General features: G+C 46.6%; 2 protein-coding genes across 2 annotated transcripts; both read right to left on the bottom strand.

Annotated features, from left to right (window-relative positions):
* Positions 1–1107: 1107 nt before the first annotated feature.
* Positions 1108–1866, bottom strand: LOC138210677 (mucin-2-like; the record flags this gene model as incomplete). The annotated part of the gene is made up of 1 exon (XM_069169962.1): positions 1108–1866. A coding segment is annotated over one exon (759 nt), but the record flags the coding sequence as incomplete, so codon positions are not given.
* A 5087-nt stretch (positions 1867–6953) lies between these two features.
* LOC138210552 (salivary glue protein Sgs-3-like) lies at positions 6954–22859 on the bottom strand. The gene is made up of 2 exons (XM_069169774.1): positions 21783–22859; positions 6954–7024 (listed from the first exon to the last, which is right to left on the bottom strand). The coding sequence occupies exons 1-2, from the start codon at positions 22813–22815 to the stop codon at positions 6954–6956; spliced, it is 1104 nt and encodes a 367-aa protein (XP_069025875.1). The 5' UTR covers positions 22816–22859.
* Between the last annotated feature and the right edge of the window lie 1280 nt (positions 22860–24139).

Below are 24139 nucleotides of genomic sequence, written 5' to 3'. Positions count from 1 at the left end.
AGTCGTTGGTGTTGTGATAGGGGTAGTAGTTGGAGTAGTTGTTGGTGTTGTCGTTGGAGTAGTTGTTGGTGTTGTCGTCGGTGTAGTAGTTGGGGTTGTGGTAGGGGTAGTAGTTGCAGTAGTTGTCGGTGTTGTCTTCGGTGTAGTCGTTGGTGTTGTGGAAGGGGTAGTAGTTGGAGACGTTGTTGGTGTAGTAGTTGGTGTTGTGGTAGGGGTAGTATTTGGAGAAGTTGTTGGTGTTGTCATCGGTGTAGTCGTTGGTGTTGTGGTAGGGGTAGTAGTTGGAGAAGTTGGTGGTGTTGTAGTTGTTGGTGTTGTCGTTGGAGTAGTTGTTAGTGTTGTGGCAGGTGTAGTAGTTGGTGTAGTTGTTGGTGTTGTCGTTGGAGTAGTTGTTGGTGTTGTCGTCGGTGTAGTAGTTGGTGTTGTGGTAGCGGTAGTAGTTGGAGTAGTTGGTGTGGTTGTTGGTGTTGTTGTCGGTGTAGTAGTTGGTGTTGTGGTAGGGGTAGTAGTTGTAGTAGTTGTTGGTGTTGTCTTTGGTGTAGTGGTTGGTGTTGTGGTAGGGGTAGTAGTTTGAGAAGTTCTTGGTGTAGTAGTTGGTGTTGTCGTTGGAGTAGTTGTTGGTGTTGTCGTCGGTGTAGTAGTTGGTGTTGTGGTAGCGGTAGTAGTTGGAGTAGTTGGTGTGGTTGTTGGTGTTGTTGTCGGTGTAGTAGTTGGTGTTGTGGTAGGGGTAGTAGTTGGAGTAGTTGTTGGTGTAGTTGTTGGTGTAGTTGTTGGTGTTGTCGTTGGAGTAGTTGTTGGTGTTGTCGTCGGTTTAGTAGTTGGTGTTGTGGTAGTTGTAGTAGTTGTAGTAGTTGGTGTAGTTGTTGGTGTTGTGGTAGCGGTAGTAGTTGGAGAAGTTGTTGGTGTTGTCGTTGGAGTAGTTGTTGGTGTTGTCGTCGGTGTAGTAGTTGGTGTTGTGGTAGATGTAGTAGTTGGAGTAGTTGGTGTAGTTGTTGGTTTTGTGGTGGCGGTAGTAGTTGGAGTAGTTGTTGGTGTTGTCTTCGCTGAAGTCGTTGGTGTTGTGGTAGGGGTAGTAGTTGGAGAAGTTGTTGGTGTAGTAGTTGGTGTAGTTGTTGATGTTGTCGTTGGGGTAGCAGTTGGTGTTGTGGTAGGGGTAGTTGTTGGTGTTGTCTTCGGTGTAGTCGTTGGTGTTGTGGTAGGGGTAGTAGTTGGAGCAGTTGTTGGTGTTGTCGTTGGAGTAGTTGTTGGTGCTGTCGTCGGTGTAGTAGTTGGGGTTGTGGTAGGGGTAGTAGTTGCAGTAGTTGTCGGTGTTGTCTTCGGTGTAGTCGTTGGTGTTGTGGAAGGGGTAGTAGTTGGAGAAGTTGTTGGTGGAGTAGTTGGTGTTATGGTAGGGGTAGTAGTTGGAGAAGTTGTTGGTGTTGTAGTTGTTGGTGTTGTCGTTGGAGTAGTTGTTGGTGTAGTAGTTGGTGTTGTGGTAGCGGTAGTAGTTGGAGTAGTTGGTGTGGTTGTTGGTGTTGTTGTCGGTGTAGTAGTTGGTGTTGTGGTAGGGGTAGTAGTTGGAGTAGTTGTTGGTGTTGTCTTTGGTGTAGTGGTTGGTGTTGTGGTAGGGGTAGTAGTTTGAGAAGTTGTTGGTGTTGTAGTTGGTGTAGTTGTTGGTGTTGTCATTGGAGTAGTTGTTGGTGTTGTCGTCGGTGTAGTAGTTGGTGTAGTTGTTTGTGTTGTCGTTGGAGTACTTGTTGGTGTTGTCTTCGGTGTAGTCGTTGGTGTTGTGGTAGGGGTAGTAGTTGGAGAAGTTGTTGGTGTAGTAGTTGGTGTAGTCGTTGGGGTAGTTGTTGGTGTTGTGGTAGTTGTAGTAGTTGGTGTTGTGGTAGGGGTAGTTGTTGGTGTTGTCTTCGGTGTAGTCGTTGGTATTGTGGTAGGGGTAGTAGTTGAAGTTGTTGGTGTTGTCATTGGAGTAGTTGTTGGTGTTGTCGTCGGTGTAGTAGTTGGTGTAGTTGTTTGTGTTGTCGTTGGAGTACTTGTTGGTGTTGTCTTCGGTGTAGTCGTTGGTGTTGTGGTAGGGGTAGTAGTTGGGGAAGTTGTTGGTGTTGTCGTTGGAGTAGTTGTTGGTGTTGTCGTCGGTGTAGTAGTTGGTGTTGTGGTAGATGTAATAGTTGGTGTTGTGGTAGCGGTAGTAGTTGGAGTAGTTGTTGGTGTTGTCTTCGCTGAAGTCGTTGGTGTTGTGATAGGGGTAGTAGTTGGAGTAGTTGTTGGTGTTGTCGTTGGAGTAGTTGTTGGTGTTGTCGTCGGTGTAGTAGTTGGGGTTGTGGTAGGGGTAGTAGTTGCAGTAGTTGTCGGTGTTGTCTTCGGTGTAGTCGTTGGTGTTGTGGAAGGGGTAGTAGTTGGAGACGTTGTTGGTGTAGTAGTTGGTGTTGTGGTAGGGGTAGTATTTGGAGAAGTTGTTGGTGTTGTCATCGGTGTAGTCGTTGGTGTTGTGGTAGGGGTAGTAGTTGGAGAAGTTGGTGGTGTTGTAGTTGTTGGTGTTGTCGTTGGAGTAGTTGTTAGTGTTGTGGCAGGTGTAGTAGTTGGTGTAGTTGTTGGTGTTGTCGTTGGTGTAGTTGTTGGTGTTGTCGTCGGTGTAGTAGTTGGTGTTGTGGTAGTGGTAGTAGTTGGAGTAGTTGGTGTGGTTGTTGGTGTTGTTGTCGGTGTAGTAGTTGGTGTTGTGGTAGGGGTAGTAGTTGTAGTAGTTGTTGGTGTTGTCTTTGGTGTAGTGGTTGGTGTTGTGGTAGGGGTAGTAGTTTGAGAAGTTCTTGGTGTAGTAGTTGGTGTTGTCGTTGGAGTAGTTGTTGGTGTTGTCGTCGGTGTAGTAGTTGGTGTTGTGGTAGCGGTAGTAGTTGGAGTAGTTGGTGTGGTTGTTGGTGTTGTTGTCGGTGTAGTAGTTGGTGTTGTGGTAGGGGTATTAGTTGGAGTAGTTGTTGGTGTAGTTGTTGGTGTTGTCGTTGGAGTAGTTGTTGGTGTTGTCGTCGGTTTAGTAGTTGGTGTTGTGGTAGTTGTAGTAGTTGGAGTAGTTGGTGTAGTTGTTGGTATTGTGGTAGCGGTAGTAGTTGGAGAAGTTGTTGGTGTAGTAGTTGGTGTTCTGGTAGGGGTAGTATTTGGAGAAGTTGTTGGTGTTGTAGTTGTTGGTGTTGTCGTTGGAGTAGTTGTTGGTGTTGTGGCAGGTGTAGTAGTTGGTGTAGTTGTTGGTGTTGTCGTTGGAGTAGTTGTTGGTGTTGTCGTTGATGTAGTAGTTGGTGTTGTGGTAGCGGTAGTAGTTGGAGTAGTTGATGTAGTTGTTGGTGTTGTTGGTGTTGTTGGAGTAGTTGTTGGTGTCGTGGCAGGTGTAGTAGTTGGTGTAGTTGTTGGTGTTGTCGTTGGAGTAGTTGTTGGTGTTGTCGTCGATGTAGTAGTTGGTGTTGTGGTAGCGGTAGTAGTTGGAGTAGTTGGTGTAGTTGTTGGTTTTGTGGTGGCGGTAGTAGTTGGAGAAGTTGTTGGTGTAGTTGTTGGTTTTGTGGTGGCGGTAGTAGTTGGAGAAGTTGTTGGTGTAGTAGTTGGTGTAGTTGTTGATGTTGTCGTTGGGGTAGTTGTTGGTGTTGTCTTCGGTGTATTCGTTGGTGTTGTGGTAGGGGTAGTAGTTGGAGCAGTTGTTGGTGTTGTCGTTGGAGTAGTTGTTGGTGCTGTCGTCGGTGTAGTAGTTGGGGTTGTGGTAGGGGTAGTATTTGCAGTAGTTGTCGGTGTTGTCTTCGGTGTAGTCGTTGGTGTTGTGGAAGGGGTAGTAGTTGGAGAAGTTGTTGGTGGAGTAGTTGGTGTTGTGGTAGGGGTAGTAGTTGGAGAAGTTGTTGGTGTTGTAGTTGTTGGTGTTGTCGTTGGAGTAGTTGTTGGTGTTGTGGCAGGTGTAGTAGTTGGTGTAGTTGTTGGTGTTGTCGTTGGAGTAGTTGTTGGTGTTGTCGTCGGTGTAGTAGTTGGTGTTGTGGTAGCGGTAGTAGTTGGAGTAGTTGGTGTGGTTGTTGGTGTTGTTGTCGGTGTGGTAGTTGGTGTTGTGGTAGGGGTAGTAGTTGTAGTAGTTGTTGGTGTTGTCTTTGGTGTAGTGGTTGGTGTTGTGGTAGGGGTAGTAGTTTGAGAAGTTCTTGGTGTAGTAGTTGGTGTTGTCGTTGGAGTAGTTGTTGGTGTTGTCGTCGGTGTAGTAGTTGGTGTTGTGGTAGCGGTAGTAGTTGGAGTAGTTGGTGTGGTTGTTGGTGTTGTTGTCGGTGTAGTAGTTGGTGTTGTGGTAGGGGTAGTAGTTGGAGTAGTTGTTGGTGTAGTTGTTGGTGTAGTTGTTGGTGTTGTCGTTGGAGTAGTTGTTGGTGTTGTCGTCGGTTTAGTAGTTGGTGTTGTGGTAGTTGTAGTAGTTGGAGTAGTTGGTGTAGTTGTTGGTGTTGTGGTAGCGGTAGTAGTTGGAGTAGTTGTTGGTGTTGTCTTCGCTGTAGTAGTTGGTGTTGTGGTAGGGGTAGTTGTTGGTGTTGTCTTCGGTGTAGTCGTTGGTGTTGTGGTAGGGGTAGTAGTTGGAGAAGTTGTTGGTGTTGTCGTTGGTGTAGTTGTTGGTGTTGTCTTTGGAGTAGTTGTTGGTGTTGTCGTTGGTGTTGTAGTTGGTGTTGTGGTAGCGGTAGTAGCTGCTGTAGTTGGTGTGGTTGTTGGTGTTGTGGTAGGGGTAGTAGTTGGAGTAGTTGTTGGTGTTGTCGTCGGTGTAGTCGTTGGTGTTGTAGCAGGGGTAGTCGTTGGAGAAGTTGTTGGTGTTGTAGTTGTTGGTGTTGTCGTCGGTGTAGTAGTTGGTGTTGTGGTAGCGGTAGTAGTTGGAGTAGTTGTGGGTGTTGTCTTCGGTGTAGTCATTGGTGTTGTGGTAGGGGTAGTAGTTGGAGAAGTTTTTGGTGTAGTAGTTGGTGTCGTGGTAGGGAAGGTAGTTGGAGAAGTTGTTGGTGTAGTTGTTGGTGTTGTTGTTGGAGTAGTTGTTGGTGTTGTGGTAGTTGTAGTAGTTGGTGTTGTGGTAGGGGTAGTTGTTGTGGTAGGGGTAGTAGTTGGTGTAGTTGTTGGTGTTGTCGTTGGAGTAGTTGTTGGTGTTGTCGTCGGTGTCGTAGTTGGTGTTGTGGTAGCGGTAGTAGTTGGAGTAGTTGTTGGTGTTGTTGGTGTTGTTGGAGTAGTTGTTGGTGTCGTGGCAGGTGTAGTAGTTGGTGTAGTTGTTGGTGTTGTCGTTGGAGTAGTTGTTGGTGTTGTCGTCGGTGTAGTAGTTGGTGTTGTGGTAGCGGTAGTAGTTGGAGTAGTTGGTGTGGATGTTGGTGTTGTGGTAGGGGTAGTAGTTGGAGTAGTTGTTGGTGTTGTCGTCGGTGTAGTCGTTGGTGTTGTAGTAGGGGTAGTCGTTGGAGAAGTTGTTGGTGTTGTAGTTGTTGGTGTTGTCGTCGGTGTAGTAGTTGGTGTTGTTGTAGCGGTAGTAGTTGGAGTAGTTGTGGGTGTTGTCTTCGGTGTAGTCATTGGTGTTGTGGTAGGGGTAGTAGTTGAAGTTTTTGGTGTAGTAGTTGGTGTCGTGGTAGGGGAGGCAGTTGGAGAAGTTGTTGGTGTAGTAGTTGGTGTAGTTGTTGGTGTTGTCGTTGGAGTAGTTGTTGGTGTTGTGGTAGTTGTAGTAGTTGGTGTTGTGGTAGGGGTAGTTGTTGGTGTTGTTTTCGGTGTAGTCGTTGGTGTTGTGGTAGGGGTAGTTGTTGGTGTAGTTGTTGGTGTTGTCGTTGGAGTAGTTGTTGGTGTTGTCGTCGGTGTTGTAGTTGGTGTTGTGGTAGCGGTAGTAGCTGCTGTAGTTGGTATGGTTGTTGGTGTTGTGGTAGGGGTAGTAGTTGGTGTAGTTGTTGATGTTGTCGTTGGGGTAGTTGTTGGTGTTGTGGTAGTTGTAGTAGTTGGTGTTGTGGTAGGGGTAGTTGTTGGTATTGTCTTCGGTGTAGTCGTTGGTGTTGTGGTAGGGGTAGTAGTTGGAGCAGTTGTTGGTGTTGTCGTTGGAGTAGTTGTTGATGCTGTCGTCGGTGTAGTAGTTGGGGTTGTGGTAGGGGTAGTAGTTGCAGTAGTTGTCGGTGTTGTCTTCGGTGTAGTCGTTGGTGTTGTGGAAGGGGTAGTAGTTGGAGAAGTTGTTGGTGGAGTAGTTGGTGTTGTGGTAGGGGTAGTAGTTGGAGAAGTTGTTGGTGTTGTAGTTGTTGGTGTTGTCGTTGGAGTAGTTGTTGGTGTTGTGGCAGGTGTAGTAGTTGGTGTTGTGGTTGCTTTAGTAGTTGGAGTAGTTGGTGTGGTTGTTGGTGTTGTTGTCGGTGTAGTAGTTGGTGTTGTGGTAGGGGTAGTAGTTGTAGTAGTTGTTGGTGTTGTCTTTGGTGTAGTGGTTGGTGTTGTGGTAGGGGTAGTAGTTTGAGAAGTTCTTGGTGTAGTAGTTGGTGTTGTCGTTGGAGTAGTTGTTGGTGTTGTCGTCGGTGTAGTAGTTGGTGTTGTGGTAGCGGTAGTAGTTGGAGTAGTTGGTGTGGTTGTTGGTGTTGTTGTCGGTGTAGTAGTTGGTGTTGTGGTAGGGGTAGTAGTTGGAGTAGTTGTTGGTGTAGTTGTTGGTGTAGTTGTTGGTGTTGTCGTTGGAGTAGTTGTTGGTGTTGTCGTCGGTTTAGTAGTTGGTATTGTGGTAGTTGTAGTAGTTGGAGTAGTTGGTGTAGTTGTTGGTGTTGTGGTAGCGGTAGTAGTTGGAGTAGTTGTTGGTGTTGTCTTCGCTGTAGTAGTTGGTGTTGTGGTAGGGGTAGTTGTTGGTGTTGTCTTCGGTGTAGTCGTTGGTGTTGTGGTAGGGGTAGTAGTTGGAGAAGTTGTTGGTGTTGTCGTCGGTGTAGTAGTTGGTGTTGTGGTAGCGGTAGTAGTTGGAGTAGTTGTTGGTGTTGTAGTTGGTGTAGTTGTTGGTGTTGTCATTGGAGTAGTTGTTGGTGTTGTCGTCGGTGTAGTAGTTGGTGTAGTTGTTTGTGTTGTCGTTGGAGTACTTGTTGGTGTAGTCGGTGTTGTGGTAGGGGTAGTAGTTGGAGAAGTTGTTGGTGTTGTCGTTGGAGTAGTTGTTGGTGTTGTCGTCGGTGTAGTAGTTGGTTTTGTGGTAGATGTAGTAGTTGGAGTAGTTGGTGTAGTTGTTGGTTTTGTGGTGGCGGTAGTAGTTGTAGTAGTTGTTGGTGTTGTCTTCGCTGAAGTCGTTGGTGTCGTGGTAGGGGTAGTAGTTGGAGAAGTTGTTGGTGTAGTAGTTGGTGTAGTTGTTGATGTTGTCGTTGGGGTAGTTGTTGGTGTTGTGGTAGTTGTAGTAGTTGGTGTTGTGGTAGGGGTAGTTGTTGGTGTTGTCTTCGGTGTAGTCGTTGGTGTTGTGGTAGGGGTAGTAGTTGGAGCAGTTGTTGGTGTTGTCGTTGGAGTAGTTGTTGGTGCTGTCGTCGGTGTAGTAGTTGGGGTTGTGGTAGGGGTAGTAGTTGCAGTAGTTGTCGGTGTTGTCTTCGGTGTAGTCGTTGGTGTTGTGGAAGGGGTAGTAGTTGGAGAAGTTGTTGGTGGAGTAGTTGGTGTTGTGGTAGGGGTAGTAGTTGGAGAAGTTGTTGGTGTTGTAGTTGTTGGTGTTGTCGTTGGAGTAGTTGTTGGTGTTGTGGCAGGTGTAGTAGTTGGTGTAGTTGTTGGTGTTGTCGTTGGAGTAGTTGTTGGTGTTGTCGTCGGTGTAGTAGTTGGTGTTGTGGTAGCGGTAGTAGTTGGAGTAGTTGGTGTGGTTGTTGGTGTTGTTGTCGGTGTAGTAGTTGGTGTTGTGGTAGGGGTAGTAGTTTGAGAAGTTCTTGGTGTAGTAGTTTGTGTAGTTGTTGGTGTTGTCGTTGGAGTAGTTGTTGGTGTTGTCGTCGGTGTAGGAGTTGGTGTTGTGGTAGCGGTAGTAGTTGGAGTAGTTGGTGTGGATGTTGGTGTTGTTGGAGTAGTTGTTGGTGTTGTGGCAGGTGTAGTAGTTGGTGTTGTGGTAGCGGTAGTAGTTGGAGTAGATGGTGTGGTTGTTGGTGTTGTTGTCGGTGTAGTAGTTGGTGTTGTGGTAGGGGTAGTAGTTGGAGTAGTTGTTGGTGTTGACTTCGGTGTAGTCGTTGGTGTTGTGGTAGGAGTAGTAGTTGAAGTTGTTGGTGTAGTAGTTGGTGTTGTGGTAGGGGTAGTCGTTGGAGAAGTTGTTGGTGTTGTAGTTGGAGTAGTTGTTGGTGTTGTCTTCGGTGTAGTAGTTGGTGTTGTGGTAGGGATAGTAGTTGGAGTAGTTGGTGTGGTTGTTGGTGTTGTTGGTGTTGTTGTTGGAGTAGTTGTTGGTGTCGTGGCAGGTGTAGTAGTTGGTGTAGTTGTTTGTGTTGTCGTTGGAGTACTTGTTGGTGTTGTCTTCGGTGTAGTCGTTGGTGTTGTGGTAGGGGTAGTAGTTGGAGAAGTTGTTGGTGTAGTTGTTGGTGTTGTCGTTGGAGTAGTTGTTGGTGTTGTCGTCGGTTTAGTAGTTGATGTGGTAGCTGTAGTAGTTGGAGTAGTTGGTGTAGTTGTTGGTGTTGTGGTAGTTGTAGTAGTTGGTGTTTTGGTAGATGTAGTAGTTGGTGTTGTGGTAGCGGTAGTAGATGGAGTAGTTGTTGGTGTTGTCTTCGCTGAAGTCGTTGGTGTTGTGGTAGGGGTAGTTGTTGGTGTTGTCTTCGGTGTAGTCGTTGGTGTTGTGGTAGGGGTAGTAGTTGGAGAAGTTGTTGGTGTTGTCATCGGTGTAGTAGTTGGTGTTGTGGTAGCGGTAGTAGTTGGAGTAGTTGTTGGTGTTGTAGTTGGTGTAGTTGTTGGTGTTGTCATTGGAGTAGTTGTTGGTGTTGTCGTCGGTGTAGTAGTTGGTGTAGTTGTTTGTGTTGTCGTTGGAGTACTTGTTGGTGTAGTCGGTGTTGTGGTAGGGGTAGTAGTTGGAGAAGTTGTTGGTGTTGTCGTTGGAGTAGTTGTTGGTGTTGTCGTCGGTGTAGTAGTTGGTTTTGTGGTAGATGTAGTAGTTGGAGTAGTTGGTGTAGTTGTTGGTTTTGTGGTGGCGGTAGTAGTTGTAGTAGTTGTTGGTGTTGTCTTCGCTGAAGTCGTTGGTGTCGTGGTAGGGGTAGTAGTTGGAGAAGTTGTTGGTGTAGTAGTTGGTGTAGTTGTTGATGTTGTCGTTGGGGTAGTTGTTGGTGTTGTGGTAGTTGTAGTAGTTGGTGTTGTGGTAGGGGTAGTTGTTGGTGTTGTCTTCGGTGTAGTCGTTGGTGTTGTGGTAGGGGTAGTAGTTGGAGCAGTTGTTGGTGTTGTCGTTGGAGTAGTTGTTGGTGCTGTCGTCGGTGTAGTAGTTGGGGTTGTGGTAGGGGTAGTAGTTGCAGTAGTTGTTGGTGTTGTGGCAGGTGTAGTAGTTGGTGTTGTGGTTGCTTTAGTAGTTGGAGTAGTTGGTGTGGTTGTTGGTGTTGTTGTCGGTGTAGTAGTTGGTGTTGTGGTAGGGGTAGTAGTTGTAGTAGTTGTTGGTGTTGTCTTTGGTGTAGTGGTTGGTGTTGTGGTAGGGGTAGTAGTTTGAGAAGTTCTTGGTGTAGTAGTTGGTGTTGTCGTTGGAGTAGTTGTTGGTGTTGTCGTCGGTGTAGTAGTTGGTGTTGTGGTAGCGGTAGTAGTTGGAGTAGTTGGTGTGGTTGTTGGTGTTGTTGTCGGTGTAGTAGTTGGTGTTGTGGTAGGGGTAGTAGTTGGAGTAGTTGTTGGTGTAGTTGTTGGTGTAGTTGTTGGTGTTGTCGTTGGAGTAGTTGTTGGTGTTGTCGTCGGTTTAGTAGTTGGTATTGTGGTAGTTGTAGTAGTTGGAGTAGTTGGTGTAGTTGTTGGTGTTGTGGTAGCGGTAGTAGTTGGAGTAGTTGTTGGTGTTGTCTTCGCTGTAGTAGTTGGTGTTGTGGTAGGGGTAGTTGTTGGTGTTGTCTTCGGTGTAGTCGTTGGTGTTGTGGTAGGGGTAGTAGTTGGAGAAGTTGTTGGTGTTGTCGTCGGTGTAGTAGTTGGTGTTGTGGTAGCGGTAGTAGTTGGAGTAGTTGTTGGTGTTGTAGTTGGTGTAGTTGTTGGTGTTGTCATTGGAGTAGTTGTTGGTGTTGTCGTCGGTGTAGTAGTTGGTGTAGTTGTTTGTGTTGTCGTTGGAGTACTTGTTGGTGTAGTCGGTGTTGTGGTAGGGGTAGTAGTTGGAGAAGTTGTTGGTGTTGTCGTTGGAGTAGTTGTTGGTGTTGTCGTCGGTGTAGTAGTTGGTTTTGTGGTAGATGTAGTAGTTGGAGTAGTTGGTGTAGTTGTTGGTTTTGTGGTGGCGGTAGTAGTTGTAGTAGTTGTTGGTGTTGTCTTCGCTGAAGTCGTTGGTGTCGTGGTAGGGGTAGTAGTTGGAGAAGTTGTTGGTGTAGTAGTTGGTGTAGTTGTTGATGTTGTCGTTGGGGTAGTTGTTGGTGTTGTGGTAGTTGTAGTAGTTGGTGTTGTGGTAGGGGTAGTTGTTGGTGTTGTCTTCGGTGTAGTCGTTGGTGTTGTGGTAGGGGTAGTAGTTGGAGCAGTTGTTGGTGTTGTCGTTGGAGTAGTTGTTGGTGCTGTCGTCGGTGTAGTAGTTGGGGTTGTGGTAGGGGTAGTAGTTGCAGTAGTTGTCGGTGTTGTCTTCGGTGTAGTCGTTGGTGTTGTGGAAGGGGTAGTAGTTGGAGAAGTTGTTGGTGGAGTAGTTGGTGTTGTGGTAGGGGTAGTAGTTGGAGAAGTTGTTGGTGTTGTAGTTGTTGGTGTTGTCGTTGGAGTAGTTGTTGGTGTTGTGGCAGGTGTAGTAGTTGGTGTAGTTGTTGGTGTTGTCGTTGGAGTAGTTGTTGGTGTTGTCGTCGGTGTAGTAGTTGGTGTTGTGGTAGCGGTAGTAGTTGGAGTAGTTGGTGTGGTTGTTGGTGTTGTTGTCGGTGTAGTAGTTGGTGTTGTGGTAGGGGTAGTAGTTTGAGAAGTTCTTGGTGTAGTAGTTTGTGTAGTTGTTGGTGTTGTCGTTGGAGTAGTTGTTGGTGTTGTCGTCGGTGTAGGAGTTGGTGTTGTGGTAGCGGTAGTAGTTGGAGTAGTTGGTGTGGATGTTGGTGTTGTTGGAGTAGTTGTTGGTGTTGTGGCAGGTGTAGTAGTTGGTGTTGTGGTAGCGGTAGTAGTTGGAGTAGATGGTGTGGTTGTTGGTGTTGTTGTCGGTGTAGTAGTTGGTGTTGTGGTAGGGGTAGTAGTTGGAGTAGTTGTTGGTGTTGACTTCGGTGTAGTCGTTGGTGTTGTGGTAGGAGTAGTAGTTGAAGTTGTTGGTGTAGTAGTTGGTGTTGTGGTAGGGGTAGTCGTTGGAGAAGTTGTTGGTGTTGTAGTTGGAGTAGTTGTTGGTGTTGTCTTCGGTGTAGTAGTTGGTGTTGTGGTAGGGATAGTAGTTGGAGTAGTTGGTGTGGTTGTTGGTGTTGTTGGTGTTGTTGTTGGAGTAGTTGTTGGTGTCGTGGCAGGTGTAGTAGTTGGTGTAGTTGTTTGTGTTGTCGTTGGAGTACTTGTTGGTGTTGTCTTCGGTGTAGTCGTTGGTGTTGTGGTAGGGGTAGTAGTTGGAGAAGTTGTTGGTGTAGTTGTTGGTGTTGTCGTTGGAGTAGTTGTTGGTGTTGTCGTCGGTTTAGTAGTTGATGTGGTAGCTGTAGTAGTTGGAGTAGTTGGTGTAGTTGTTGGTGTTGTGGTAGTTGTAGTAGTTGGTGTTTTGGTAGATGTAGTAGTTGGTGTTGTGGTAGCGGTAGTAGATGGAGTAGTTGTTGGTGTTGTCTTCGCTGAAGTCGTTGGTGTTGTGGTAGGGGTAGTTGTTGGTGTTGTCTTCGGTGTAGTCGTTGGTGTTGTGGTAGGGGTAGTAGTTGGAGAAGTTGTTGGTGTTGTCATCGGTGTAGTAGTTGGTGTTGTGGTAGCGGTAGTAGTTGGAGTAGTTGTTGGTGTTGTAGTTGGTGTAGTTGTTGGTGTTGTCATTGGAGTAGTTGTTGGTGTTGTCGTCGGTGTAGTAGTTGGTGTAGTTGTTTGTGTTGTCGTTGGAGTACTTGTTGGTGTAGTCGGTGTTGTGGTAGGGGTAGTAGTTGGAGAAGTTGTTGGTGTTGTCGTTGGAGTAGTTGTTGGTGTTGTCGTCGGTGTAGTAGTTGGTTTTGTGGTAGATGTAGTAGTTGGAGTAGTTGGTGTAGTTGTTGGTTTTGTGGTGGCGGTAGTAGTTGTAGTAGTTGTTGGTGTTGTCTTCGCTGAAGTCGTTGGTGTCGTGGTAGGGGTAGTAGTTGGAGAAGTTGTTGGTGTAGTAGTTGGTGTAGTTGTTGATGTTGTCGTTGGGGTAGTTGTTGGTGTTGTGGTAGTTGTAGTAGTTGGTGTTGTGGTAGGGGTAGTTGTTGGTGTTGTCTTCGGTGTAGTCGTTGGTGTTGTGGTAGGGGTAGTAGTTGGAGCAGTTGTTGGTGTTGTCGTTGGAGTAGTTGTTGGTGCTGTCGTCGGTGTAGTAGTTGGGGTTGTGGTAGGGGTAGTAGTTGCAGTAGTTGTCGGTGTTGTCTTCGGTGTAGTCGTTGGTGTTGTGGAAGGGGTAGTAGTTGGAGAAGTTGTTGGTGGAGTAGTTGGTGTTGTGGTAGGGGTAGTAGTTGGAGAAGTTGTTGGTGTTGTAGTTGTTGGTGTTGTCGTTGGAGTAGTTGTTGGTGTTGTGGCAGGTGTAGTAGTTGGTGTAGTTGTTGGTGTTGTCGTTGGAGTAGTTGTTGGTGTTGTCGTCGGTGTAGTAGTTGGTGTTGTGGTAGCGGTAGTAGTTGGAGTAGTTGGTGTGGTTGTTGGTGTTGTTGTCGGTGTAGTAGTTGGTGTTGTGGTAGGGGTAGTAGTTTGAGAAGTTCTTGGTGTAGTAGTTTGTGTAGTTGTTGGTGTTGTCGTTGGAGTAGTTGTTGGTGTTGTCGTCGGTGTAGGAGTTGGTGTTGTGGTAGCGGTAGTAGTTGGAGTAGTTGGTGTGGATGTTGGTGTTGTTGGAGTAGTTGTTGGTGTTGTGGCAGGTGTAGTAGTTGGTGTTGTGGTAGCGGTAGTAGTTGGAGTAGATGGTGTGGTTGTTGGTGTTGTTGTCGGTGTAGTAGTTGGTGTTGTGGTAGGGGTAGTAGTTGGAGTAGTTGTTGGTGTTGACTTCGGTGTAGTCGTTGGTGTTGTGGTAGGAGTAGTAGTTGAAGTTGTTGGTGTAGTAGTTGGTGTTGTGGTAGGGGTAGTCGTTGGAGAAGTTGTTGGTGTTGTAGTTGGAGTAGTTGTTGGTGTTGTCTTCGGTGTAGTAGTTGGTGTTGTGGTAGGGATAGTAGTTGGAGTAGTTGGTGTGGTTGTTGGTGTTGTTGGTGTTGTTGTTGGAGTAGTTGTTGGTGTCGTGGCAGGTGTAGTAGTTGGTGTAGTTGTTTGTGTTGTCGTTGGAGTACTTGTTGGTGTTGTCTTCGGTGTAGTCGTTGGTGTTGTGGTAGGGGTAGTAGTTGGAGAAGTTGTTGGTGTAGTTGTTGGTGTTGTCGTTGGAGTAGTTGTTGGTGTTGTCGTCGGTTTAGTAGTTGATGTGGTAGCTGTAGTAGTTGGAGTAGTTGGTGTAGTTGTTGGTGTTGTGGTAGTTGTAGTAGTTGGTGTTTTGGTAGATGTAGTAGTTGGTGTTGTGGTAGCGGTAGTAGATGGAGTAGTTGTTGGTGTTGTCTTCGCTGAAGTCGTTGGTGTTGTGGTAGGGGTAGTAGTTGGAGTAGTTGTTGGTGTTGTCGTTGGAGTAGTTGTTGGTGCTGTCGTCGGTGTAGTAGTTGGGGTTGTGGTAGGGGTAGTAGTTGCAGTAGTTGTCGGTGTTGTCTTCGGTGTAGTCGTTGGTGTTGTGGAAGGGGTAGTAGTTGGAGAAGTTGTTGGTGGAGTAGTTGGTGTTATGGTAGGGGTAGTAGTTGGAGAAGTTGTTGGTGTTGTAGTTGTTGGTGTTGTCGTTGGAGTAGTTGTTGGTGTAGTAGTTGGTGTTGTGGTAGCGGTAGTAGTTGGTGTGGTTGTTGGTGTTGTTGTCGGTGTAGTAGTTGGTGTTGTGGTAGGGGTAGTAGTTGGAGTAGTTGTTGGTGTTGTCTTTGGTGTAGTGGTTGGTGTTGTGGTAGGGGTAGTAGTTTGAGAAGTTGTTGGTGTTGTAGTTGGTGTAGTTGTTGGTGTTGTCATTGGAGTAGTTGTTGGTGTTGTCGTCGGTGTAGTAGTTGGTGTAGTTGTTTGTGTTGTCGTTGGAGTACTTGTTGGTGTTGTCTTCGGTGTAGTCGTTGGTATTGTGGTAGGGGTAGTAGTTGAAGTTGTTGGTGTTGTAGTTGGTGTAGTTGTTGGTGTTGTCATTGGAGTAGTTGTTGGTGTTGTCGTCGGTGTAGTAGTTGGTGTAGTTGTTTGTGTTGTCGTTGGAGTACTTGTTGGTGTTGTCTTCGGTGTAGTCGTTGGTGTTGTGGTAGGGGTAGTAGTTGGGGAAGTTGTTGGTGTTGTCGTTGGAGTAGTTGTTGGTGTTGTCGTCGGTGTAGTAGTTGGTGTTGTGGTAGATGTAATAGTTGGTGTTGTGGTAGCGGTAGTAGTTGGAGTAGTTGTTGGTGTTGTCTTCGCTGAAGTCGTTGGTGTTGTGATAGGGGTAGTAGTTGGAGTAGTTGTTGGTGTTGTCGTTGGAGTAGTTGTTGGTGTTGTCGTCGGTGTAGTAGTTGGGGTTGTGGTAGGGGTAGTAGTTGCAGTAGTTGTCGGTGTTGTCTTCGGTGTAGTCGTTGGTGTTGTGGAAGGGGTAGTAGTTGGAGACGTTGTTGGTGTAGTAGTTGGTGTTGTGGTAGGGGTAGTATTTGGAGAAGTTGTTGGTGTTGTCATCGGTGTAGTCGTTGGTGTTGTGGTAGGGGTAGTAGTTGGAGAAGTTGGTGGTGTTGTAGTTGTTGGTGTTGTCGTTGGAGTAGTTGTTAGTGTTGTGGCAGGTGTAGTAGTTGGTGTAGTTGTTGGTGTTGTCGTTGGAGTAGTTGTTGGTGTTGTCGTCGGTGTAGTAGTTGGTGTTGTGGTAGCGGTAGTAGTTGGAGTAGTTGGTGTGGTTGTTGGTGTTGTTGTCGGTGTAGTAGTTGGTGTTGTGGTAGGGGTAGTAGTTGTAGTAGTTGTTGGTGTTGTCTTTGGTGTAGTGGTTGGTGTTGTGGTAGGGGTAGTAGTTTGAGAAGTTCTTGGTGTAGTAGTTGGTGTTGTCGTTGGAGTAGTTGTTGGTGTTGTCGTCGGTGTAGTAGTTGGTGTTGTGGTAGCGGTAGTAGTTGGAGTAGTTGGTGTGGTTGTTGGTGTTGTTGTCGGTGTAGTAGTTGGTGTTGTGGTAGGGGTATTAGTTGGAGTAGTTGTTGGTGTAGTTGTTGGTGTTGTCGTTGGAGTAGTTGTTGGTGTTGTCGTCGGTTTAGTAGTTGGTGTTGTGGTAGTTGTAGTAGTTGGAGTAGTTGGTGTAGTTGTTGGTATTGTGGTAGCGGTAGTAGTTGGAGAAGTTGTTGGTGTAGTAGTTGGTGTTCTGGTAGGGGTAGTATTTGGAGAAGTTGTTGGTGTTGTAGTTGTTGGTGTTGTCGTTGGAGTAGTTGTTGGTGTTGTGGCAGGTGTAGTAGTTGGTGTAGTTGTTGGTGTTGTCGTTGGAGTAGTTGTTGGTGTTGTCGTTGGTGTAGTAGTTGGTGTTGTGGTAGCGGTAGTAGTTGGAGTAGTTGATGTAGTTGTTGGTGTTGTTGGTGTTGTTGGAGTAGTTGTTGGTGTCGTGGCAGGTGTAGTAGTTGGTGTAGTTGTTGGTGTTGTCGTTGGAGTAGTTGTTGGTGTTGTCGTCGATGTAGTAGTTGGTGTTGTGGTAGCGGTAGTAGTTGGAGTAGTTGGTGTAGTTGTTGGTTTTGTGGTGGCGGTAGTAGTTGGAGAAGTTGTTGGTGTAGTTGTTGGTTTTGTGGTGGCGGTAGTAGTTGGAGAAGTTGTTGGTGTAGTAGTTGGTGTAGTTGTTGATGTTGTCGTTGGGGTAGTTGTTGGTGTTGTCTTCGGTGTAGTCGTTGGTGTTGTGGTAGGGGTAGTAGTTGGAGCAGTTGTTGGTGTTGTCGTTGGAGTAGTTGTTGGTGCTGTCGTCGGTGTAGTAGTTGGGGTTGTGGTAGGGGTAGTATTTGCAGTAGTTGTCGGTGTTGTCTTCGGTGTAGTCGTTGGTGTTGTGGAAGGGGTAGTAGTTGGAGAAGTTGTTGGTGGAGTAGTTGGTGTTGTGGTAGGGGTAGTAGTTGGAGAAGTTGTTGGTGTTGTAGTTGTTGGTGTTGTCGTTGGAGTAGTTGTTGGTGTTGTGGCAGGTGTAGTAGTTGGTGTAGTTGTTGGTGTTGTCGTTGGAGTAGTTGTTGGTGTTGTCGTCGGTGTAGTAGTTGGTGTTGTGGTAGCGGTAGTAGTTGGAGTAGTTGGTGTGGTTGTTGGTGTTGTTGTCGGTGTGGTAGTTGGTGTTGTGGTAGGGGTAGTAGTTGTAGTAGTTGTTGGTGTTGTCTTTGGTGTAGTGGTTGGTGTTGTGGTAGGGGTAGTAGTTTGAGAAGTTCTTGGTGTAGTAGTTGGTGTTGTCGTTGGAGTAGTTGTTGGTGTTGTCGTCGGTGTAGTAGTTGGTGTTGTGGTAGCGGTAGTAGTTGGAGTAGTTGGTGTGGTTGTTGGTGTTGTTGTCGGTGTAGTAGTTGGTGTTGTGGTAGGGGTAGTAGTTGGAGTAGTTGTTGGTGTAGTTGTTGGTGTAGTTGTTGGTGTTGTCGTTGGAGTAGTTGTTGGTGTTGTCGTCGGTTTAGTAGTTGGTGTTGTGGTAGTTGTAGTAGTTGTAGTAGTTGGTGTAGTTGTTGGTGTTGTGGTAGCGGTAGTAGTTGGAGAAGTTGTTGGTGTTGTCGTTGGAGTAGTTGTTGGTGTTGTCGTCGGTGTAGTAGTTGGTGTTGTGGTAGATGTAGTAGTTGGAGTAGTTGGTGTAGTTGTTGGTTTTGTGGTGGCGGTAGTAGTTGGAGTAGTTGTTGGTGTTGTCTTCGCTGAAGTCGTTGGTGTTGTGGTAGGGGTAGTAGTTGGAGAAGTTGTTGGTGTAGTAGTTGGTGTAGTTGTTGATGTTGTCGTTGGGGTAGTAGTTGGTGTTGTGGTAGGGGTAGTTGTTGGTGTTGTCTTCGGTGTAGTCGTTGGTGTTGTGGTAGGGGTAGTAGTTGGAGCAGTTGTTGGTGTTGTCGTTGGAGTAGTTGTTGGTGCTGTCGTCGGTGTAGTAGTTGGGGTTGTGGTAGGGGTAGTAGTTGCAGTAGTTGTCGGTGTTGTCTTCGGTGTAGTCGTTGGTGTTGTGGAAGGGGTAGTAGTTGGAGAAGTTGTTGGTGGAGTAGTTGGTGTTATGGTAGGGGTAGTAGTTGGAGAAGTTGTTGGTGTTGTAGTTGTTGGTGTTGTCGTTGGAGTAGTTGTTGGTGTAGTAGTTGGTGTTGTGGTAGCGGTAGTAGTTGGAGTAGTTGGTGTGGTTGTTGGTGTTGTTGTCGGTGTAGTAGTTGGTGTTGTGGTAGGGGTAGTAGTTGGAGTAGTTGTTGGTGTTGTCTTTGGTGTAGTGGTTGGTGTTGTGGTAGGGGTAGTAGTTTGAGAAGTTGTTGGTGTTGTAGTTGGTGTAGTTGTTGGTGTTGTCATTGGAGTAGTTGTTGGTGTTGTCGTCGGTGTAGTAGTTGGTGTAGTTGTTTGTGTTGTCGTTGGAGTACTTGTTGGTGTTGTCTTCGGTGTAGTCGTTGGTGTTGTGGTAGGGGTAGTAGTTGGAGAAGTTGTTGGTGTAGTAGTTGGTGTAGTCGTTGGGGTAGTTGTTGGTGTTGTGGTAGTTGTAGTAGTTGGTGTTGTGGTAGGGGTAGTTGTTGGTGTTGTCTTCGGTGTAGTCGTTGGTATTGTGGTAGGGGTAGTAGTTGAAGTTGTTGGTGTTGTCATTGGAGTAGTTGTTGGTGTTGTCGTCGGTGTAGTAGTTGGTGTAGTTGTTTGTGTTGTCGTTGGAGTACTTGTTGGTGTTGTCTTCGGTGTAGTCGTTGGTGTTGTGGTAGGGGTAGTAGTTGGGGAAGTTGTTGGTGTTGTCGTTGGAGTAGTTGTTGGTGTTGTCGTCGGTGTAGTAGTTGGTGTTGTGGTAGATGTAATAGTTGGTGTTGTGGTAGCGGTAGTAGTTGGAGTAGTTGTTGGTGTTGTCTTCGCTGAAGTCGTTGGTGTTGTGATAGGGGTAGTAGTTGGAGTAGTTGTTGGTGTTGTCGTTGGAGTAGTTGTTGGTGTTGTCGTCGGTGTAGTAGTTGGGGTTGTGGTAGGGGTAGTAGTTGCAGTAGTTGTCGGTGTTGTCTTCGGTGTAGTCGTTGGTGTTGTGGAAGGGGTAGTAGTTGGAGACGTTGTTGGTGTAGTAGTTGGTGTTGTGGTAGGGGTAGTATTTGGAGAAGTTGTTGGTGTTGTCATCGGTGTAGTCGTTGGTGTTGTGGTAGGGGTAGTAGTTGGAGAAGTTGGTGGTGTTGTAGTTGTTGGTGTTGTCGTTGGAGTAGTTGTTAGTGTTGTGGCTGGTGTAGTAGTTGGTGTAGTTGTTGGTGTTGTCGTTGGAGTAGTTGTTGGTGTTGTCGTCGGTGTAGTAGTTGGTGTTGTGGTAGCGGTAGTAGTTGGAGTAGTTGGTGTGGTTGTTGGTGTTGTTGTCGGTGTAGTAGTTGGTGTTGTGGTAGGGGTAGTAGTTGTAGTAGTTGTTGGTGTTGTCTTTGGTGTAGTGGTTGGTGTTGTGGTAGGGGTAGTAGTTTGAGAAGTTCTTGGTGTAGTAGTTGGTGTTGTCGTTGGAGTAGTTGTTGGTGTTGTCGTCGGTGTAGTAGTTGGTGTTGTGGTAGCGGTAGTAGTTGGAGTAGTTGGTGTGGTTGTTGGTGTTGTTGTCGGTGTAGTAGTTGGTGTTGTGGTAGGGGTATTAGTTGGAGTAGTTGTTGGTGTAGTTGTTGGTGTTGTCGTTGGAGTAGTTGTTGGTGTTGTCGTCGGTTTAGTAGTTGGTGTTGTGGTTGTTGTAGTAGTTGGAGTAGTTGGTGTAGTTGTTGGTATTGTGGTAGCGGTAGTAGTTGGAGAAGTTGTTGGTGTAGTAGTTGGTGTTCTGGTAGGGGTAGTATTTGGAGAAGTTGTTGGTGTTGTAGTTGTTGGTGTTGTCGTTGGAGTAGTTGTTGGTGTTGTGGCAGGTGTAGTAGTTGGTGTAGTTGTTGGTGTTGTCGTTGGAGTAGTTGTTGGTGTTGTCGTTGGTGTAGTAGTTGGTGTTGTGGTAGCGGTAGTAGTTGGAGTAGTTGATGTAGTTGTTGGTGTTGTTGGAGTAGTTGTTGGTGTCGTGGCAGGTGTAGTAGTTGGTGTAGTTGTTGGTGTTGTCGTTGGAGTAGTTGTTGGTGTTGTCGTCGATGTAGTAGTTGGTGTTGTGGTAGCGGTAGTAGTTGGAGTAGTTGGTGTAGTTGTTGGTTTTGTGGTGGCGGTAGTAGTTGGAGAAGTTGTTGGTGTAGTTGTTGGTTTTGTGGTGGCGGTAGTAGTTGGAGAAGTTGTTGGTGTAGTAGTTGGTGTAGTTGTTGATGTTGTCGTTGGGGTAGTTGTTGGTGTTGTCTTCGGTGTATTCGTTGGTGTTGTGGTAGGGGTAGTAGTTGGAGCAGTTGTTGGTGTTGTCGTTGGAGTAGTTGTTGGTGCTGTCGTCGGTGTAGTAGTTGGGGTTGTGGTAGGGGTAGTATTTGCAGTAGTTGTCGGTGTTGTCTTCGGTGTAGTCGTTGGTGTTGTGGAAGGGGTAGTAGTTGGAGAAGTTGTTGGTGGAGTAGTTGGTGTTGTGGTAGGGGTAGTAGTTGGAGAAGTTGTTGGTGTTGTAGTTGTTGGTGTTGTCGTTGGTGTAGTTGTTGGTGTTGTGGCAGGTGTAGTAGTTGGTGTAGTTGTTGGTGTTGTCGTTGGAGTAGTTGTTGGTGTTGTCGTCGGTGTAGTAGTTGGTGTTGTGGTAGCGGTAGTAGTTGGAGTAGTTGGTGTGGTTGTTGGTGTTTTTGTCGGTGTGGTAGTTGGTGTTGTGGTAGGGGTAGTAGTTGTAGTAGTTGTTGGTGTTGTCTTTGGTGTAGTGGTTGGTGTTGTGGTAGGGGTAGTAGTTTGAGAAGTTCTTGGTGTAGTAGTTGGTGTTGTCGTTGGAGTAGTTGTTGGTGTTGTCGTCGGTGTAGTAGTTGGTGTTGTGGTAGCGGTAGTAGTTGGAGTAGTTGGTGTGGTTGTTGGTGTTGTTGTCGGTGTAGTAGTTGGTGTTGTGGTAGGGGTAGTAGTTGGAGTAGTTGTTGGTGTAGTTGTTGGTGTAGTTGTTGGTGTTGTCGTTGGAGTAGTTGTTGGTGTTGTCGTCGGTTTAGTAGTTGGTGTTGTGGTAGTTGTAGTAGTTGGAGTAGTTGGTGTAGTTGTTGGTGTTGTGGTAGCGGTAGTAGTTGGAGTAGTTGTTGGTGTTGTCTTCGCTGTAGTAGTTGGTGTTGTGGTAGGGGTAGTTGTTGGTGTTGTCTTCGGTGTAGTCGTTGGTGTTGTGGTAGGGGTAGTAGTTGGAGAAGTTGTTGGTGTTGTCGTTGGTGTAGTTGTTGGTGTTGTCTTTGGAGTAGTTGTTGGTGTTGTCGTTGGTGTTGTAGTTGGTGTTGTGGTAGCGGTAGTAGCTGCTGTAGTTGGTGTGGTTGTTGGTGTTGTGGTAGGGGTAGTAGTTGGAGTAGTTGTTGGTGTTGTCGTCGGTGTAGTCGTTGGTGTTGTAGCAGGGGTAGTCGTTGGAGAAGTTGTTGGTGTTGTAGTTGTTGGTGTTGTCGTCGGTGTAGTAGTTGGTGTTGTGGTAGCGGTAGTAGTTGGAGTAGTTGTGGGTGTTGTCTTCGGTGTAGTCATTGGTGTTGTGGTAGGGGTAGTAGTTGGAGAAGTTTTTGGTGTAGTAGTTGGTGTCGTGGTAGGGAAGGTAGTTGGAGAAGTTGTTGGTGTAGTTGTTGGTGTTGTCGTTGGAGTAGTTGTTGGTGTTGTGGTAGTTGTAGTAGTTGGTGTTGTGGTAGGGGTAGATGTTGTGGTAGGGGTAGTAGTTGGTGTAGTTGTTGGTGTTGTCGTTGGAGTAGTTGTTGGTGTTGTCGTCGGTGTCGTAGTTGGTGTTGTGGTAGCGGTAGTAGTTGGAGTAGTTGTTGGTGTTGTTGGTGTTGTTGGAGTAGTTGTTGGTGTCGTGGCAGGTGTAGTAGTTGGTGTAGTTGTTGGTGTTGTCGTTGGAGTAGTTGTTGGTGTTGTCGTCGGTGTAGTAGTTGGTGTTGTGGTAGCGGTAGTAGTTGGAGTAGTTGGTGTGGATGTTGGTGTTGTGGTAGGGGTAGTAGTTGGAGTAGTTGTTGGTGTTGTCGTCGGTGTAGTCGTTGGTGTTGTAGTAGGGGTAGTCGTTGGAGAAGTTGTTGGTGTTGTAGTTGTTGGTGTTGTGGTAGGGGTAGTAGTTGAAGTTTTTGGTGTAGTAGTTGGTGTCGTGGTAGGGGAGGCAGTTGGAGAAGTTGTTGGTGTAGTAGTTGGTGTAGTTGTTGGTGTTGTCGTTGGAGTAGTTGTTGGTGTTGTGGTAGTTGTAGTAGTTGGTGTTGTGGTAGGGGTAGTTGTTGGTGTTGTTTTCGGTGTAGTCGTTGGTGTTGTGGTAGGGGTAGTTGTTGGTGTAGTTGTTGGTGTTGTCGTTGGAGTAGTTGTTGGTGTTGTCGTCGGTGTTGTAGTTGGTGTTGTGGTAGCGGTAGTAGCTGCTGTAGTTGGTGTGGTTGTTGGTGTTGTGGTAGGGGTAGTAGTTGGTGTAGTTGTTGATGTTGTCGTTGGGGTAGTTGTTGGTGTTGTGGTAGTTGTAGTAGTTGGTGTTGTGGTAGGGGTAGTTGTTGGTATTGTCTTCGGTGTAGTCGTTGGTGTTGTGGTAGGGGTAGTAGTTGGAGCAGTTGTTGGTGTTGTCGTTGGAGTAGTTGTTGATGCTGTCGTCGGTGTAGTAGTTGGGGTTGTGGTAGGGGTAGTAGTTGCAGTAGTTGTCGGTGTTGTCTTCGGTGTAGTCGTTGGTGTTGTGGAAGGGGTAGTAGTTGGAGAAGTTGTTGGTGGAGTAGTTGGTGTTGTGGTAGGGGTAGTAGTTGGAGAAGTTGTTGGTGTTGTAGTTGTTGGTGTTGTCGTTGGAGTAGTTGTTGGTGTTGTGGCAGGTGTAGTAGTTGGTGTTGTGGTTGCTTTAGTAGTTGGAGTAGGTGGTGTGGTTGTTGGTGTTGTTGTCGGTGTAGTAGTTGGTGTTGTGGTAGGGGTAGTAGTTGTAGTAGTTGTTGGTGTTGTCTTTGGTGTAGTGGTTGGTGTTGTGGTAGGGGTAGTAGTTTGAGAAGTTCTTGGTGTAGTAGTTGGTGTTGTCGTTGGAGTAGTTGTTGGTGTTGTCGTCGGTGTAGTAGTTGGTGTTGTGGTAGCGGTAGTAGTTGGAGTAGTTGGTGTGGTTGTTGGTGTTGTTGTCGGTGTAGTAGTTGGTGTTGTGGTAGGGGTAGTAGTTGGAGTAGTTGTTGGTGTAGTTGTTGGTGTAGTTGTTGGTGTTGTCGTTGGAGTAGTTGTTGGTGTTGTCGTCGGTTTAGTAGTTGGTATTGTGGTAGTTGTAGTAGTTGGAGTAGTTGGTGTAGTTGTTGGTGTTGTGGTAGCGGTAGTAGTTGGAGTAGTTGTTGGTGTTGTCTTCGCTGTAGTAGTTGGTGTTGTGGTAGGGGTAGTTGTTGGTGTTGTCTTCGGTGTAGTCGTTGGTGTTGTGGTAGGGGTAGTAGTTGGAGAAGTTGTTGGTGTTGTCGTCGGTGTAGTAGTTGGTGTTGTGGTAGCGGTAGTAGTTGGAGTAGTTGTTGGTGTTGTAGTTGGTGTAGTTGTTGGTGTTGTCATTGGAGTAGTTGTTGGTGTTGTCGTCGGTGTAGTAGTTGGTGTAGTTGTTTGTGTTGTCGTTGGAGTACTTGTTGGTGTAGTCGGTGTTGTGGTAGGGGTAGTAGTTGGAGAAGTTGTTGGTGTTGTCGTTGGAGTAGTTGTTGGTGTTGTCGTCGGTGTAGTAGTTGGTTTTGTGGTAGATGTAGTAGTTGGAGTAGTTGGTGTAGTTGTTGGTTTTGTGGTGGCGGTAGTAGTTGTAGTAGTTGTTGGTGTTGTCTTCGCTGAAGTCGTTGGTGTCGTGGTAGGGGTAGTAGTTGGAGAAGTTGTTGGTGTAGTAGTTGGTGTAGTTGTTGATGTTGTCGTTGGGGTTGTTGTTGGTGTTGTGGTAGTTGTAGTAGTTGGTGTTGTGGTAGGGGTAGTTGTTGGTGTTGTCTTCGGTGTAGTCGTTGGTGTTGTGGTAGGGGTAGTAGTTGGAGCAGTTGTTGGTGTTGTCGTTGGAGTAGTTGTTGGTGCTGTCGTCGGTGTAGTAGTTGGGGTTGTGGTAGGGGTAGTAGTTGCAGTAGTTGTCGGTGTTGTCTTCGGTGTAGTCGTTGGTGTTGTGGAAGGGGTAGTAGTTGGAGAAGTTGTTGGTGGAGTAGTTGGTGTTGTGGTAGGGGTAGTAGTTGGAGAAGTTGTTGGTGTTGTAGTTGTTGGTGTTGTCGTTGGAGTAGTTGTTGGTGTTGTGGCAGGTGTAGTAGTTGGTGTAGTTGTTGGTGTTGTCGTTGGAGTAGTTGTTGGTGTTGTCGTCGGTGTAGTAGTTGGTGTTGTGGTAGCGGTAGTAGTTGGAGTAGTTGGTGTGGTTGTTGGTGTTGTTGTCGGTGTAGTAGTTGGTGTTGTGGTAGGGGTAGTAGTTTGAGAAGTTCTTGGTGTAGTAGTTTGTGTAGTTGTTGGTGTTGTCGTTGGAGTAGTTGTTGGTGTTGTCGTCGGTGTAGGAGTTGGTGTTGTGGTAGCGGTAGTAGTTGGAGTAGTTGGTGTGGATGTTGGTGTTGTTGGAGTAGTTGTTGGTGTTGTGGCAGGTGTAGTAGTTGGTGTTGTGGTAGCGGTAGTAGTTGGAGTAGATGGTGTGGTTGTTGGTGTTGTTGTCGGTGTAGTAGTTGGTGTTGTGGTAGGGGTAGTAGTTGGAGTAGTTGTTGGTGTTGACTTCGGTGTAGTCGTTGGTGTTGTGGTAGGAGTAGTAGTTGAAGTTGTTGGTGTAGTAGTTGGTGTTGTGGTAGGGGTAGTCGTTGGAGAAGTTGTTGGTGTTGTAGTTGGAGTAGTTGTTGGTGTTGTCTTCGGTGTAGTAGTTGGTGTTGTGGTAGGGATAGTA

Source organism: Embiotoca jacksoni, unplaced genomic scaffold (assembly GCF_022577435.1).
Source record: "Embiotoca jacksoni isolate LCO1_2020_lvr unplaced genomic scaffold, fEmbJac1.0.p SCAF_47, whole genome shotgun sequence".
Taxonomy (NCBI): Eukaryota; Metazoa; Chordata; class Actinopteri; family Embiotocidae; genus Embiotoca; species Embiotoca jacksoni.
Note: the sequence above shows the minus strand (reverse complement) of the source record. Positions and strands in the feature narration are given on the sequence as shown.

Excerpts from the sequence above, each read along its gene's own strand:
- LOC138210552 (XM_069169774.1), bottom strand. The coding sequence starts at position 22,815 with ATGACAACACCAACAACTACACCAACTACAACACCAACAACTACTCCA. Across the intron at positions 7,025-21,782 it reads TACCACAACACCAACTACTA|TACTCCAACGACAACACAAA; the intron begins CAACTACCACAA and ends TACACCAACAAG.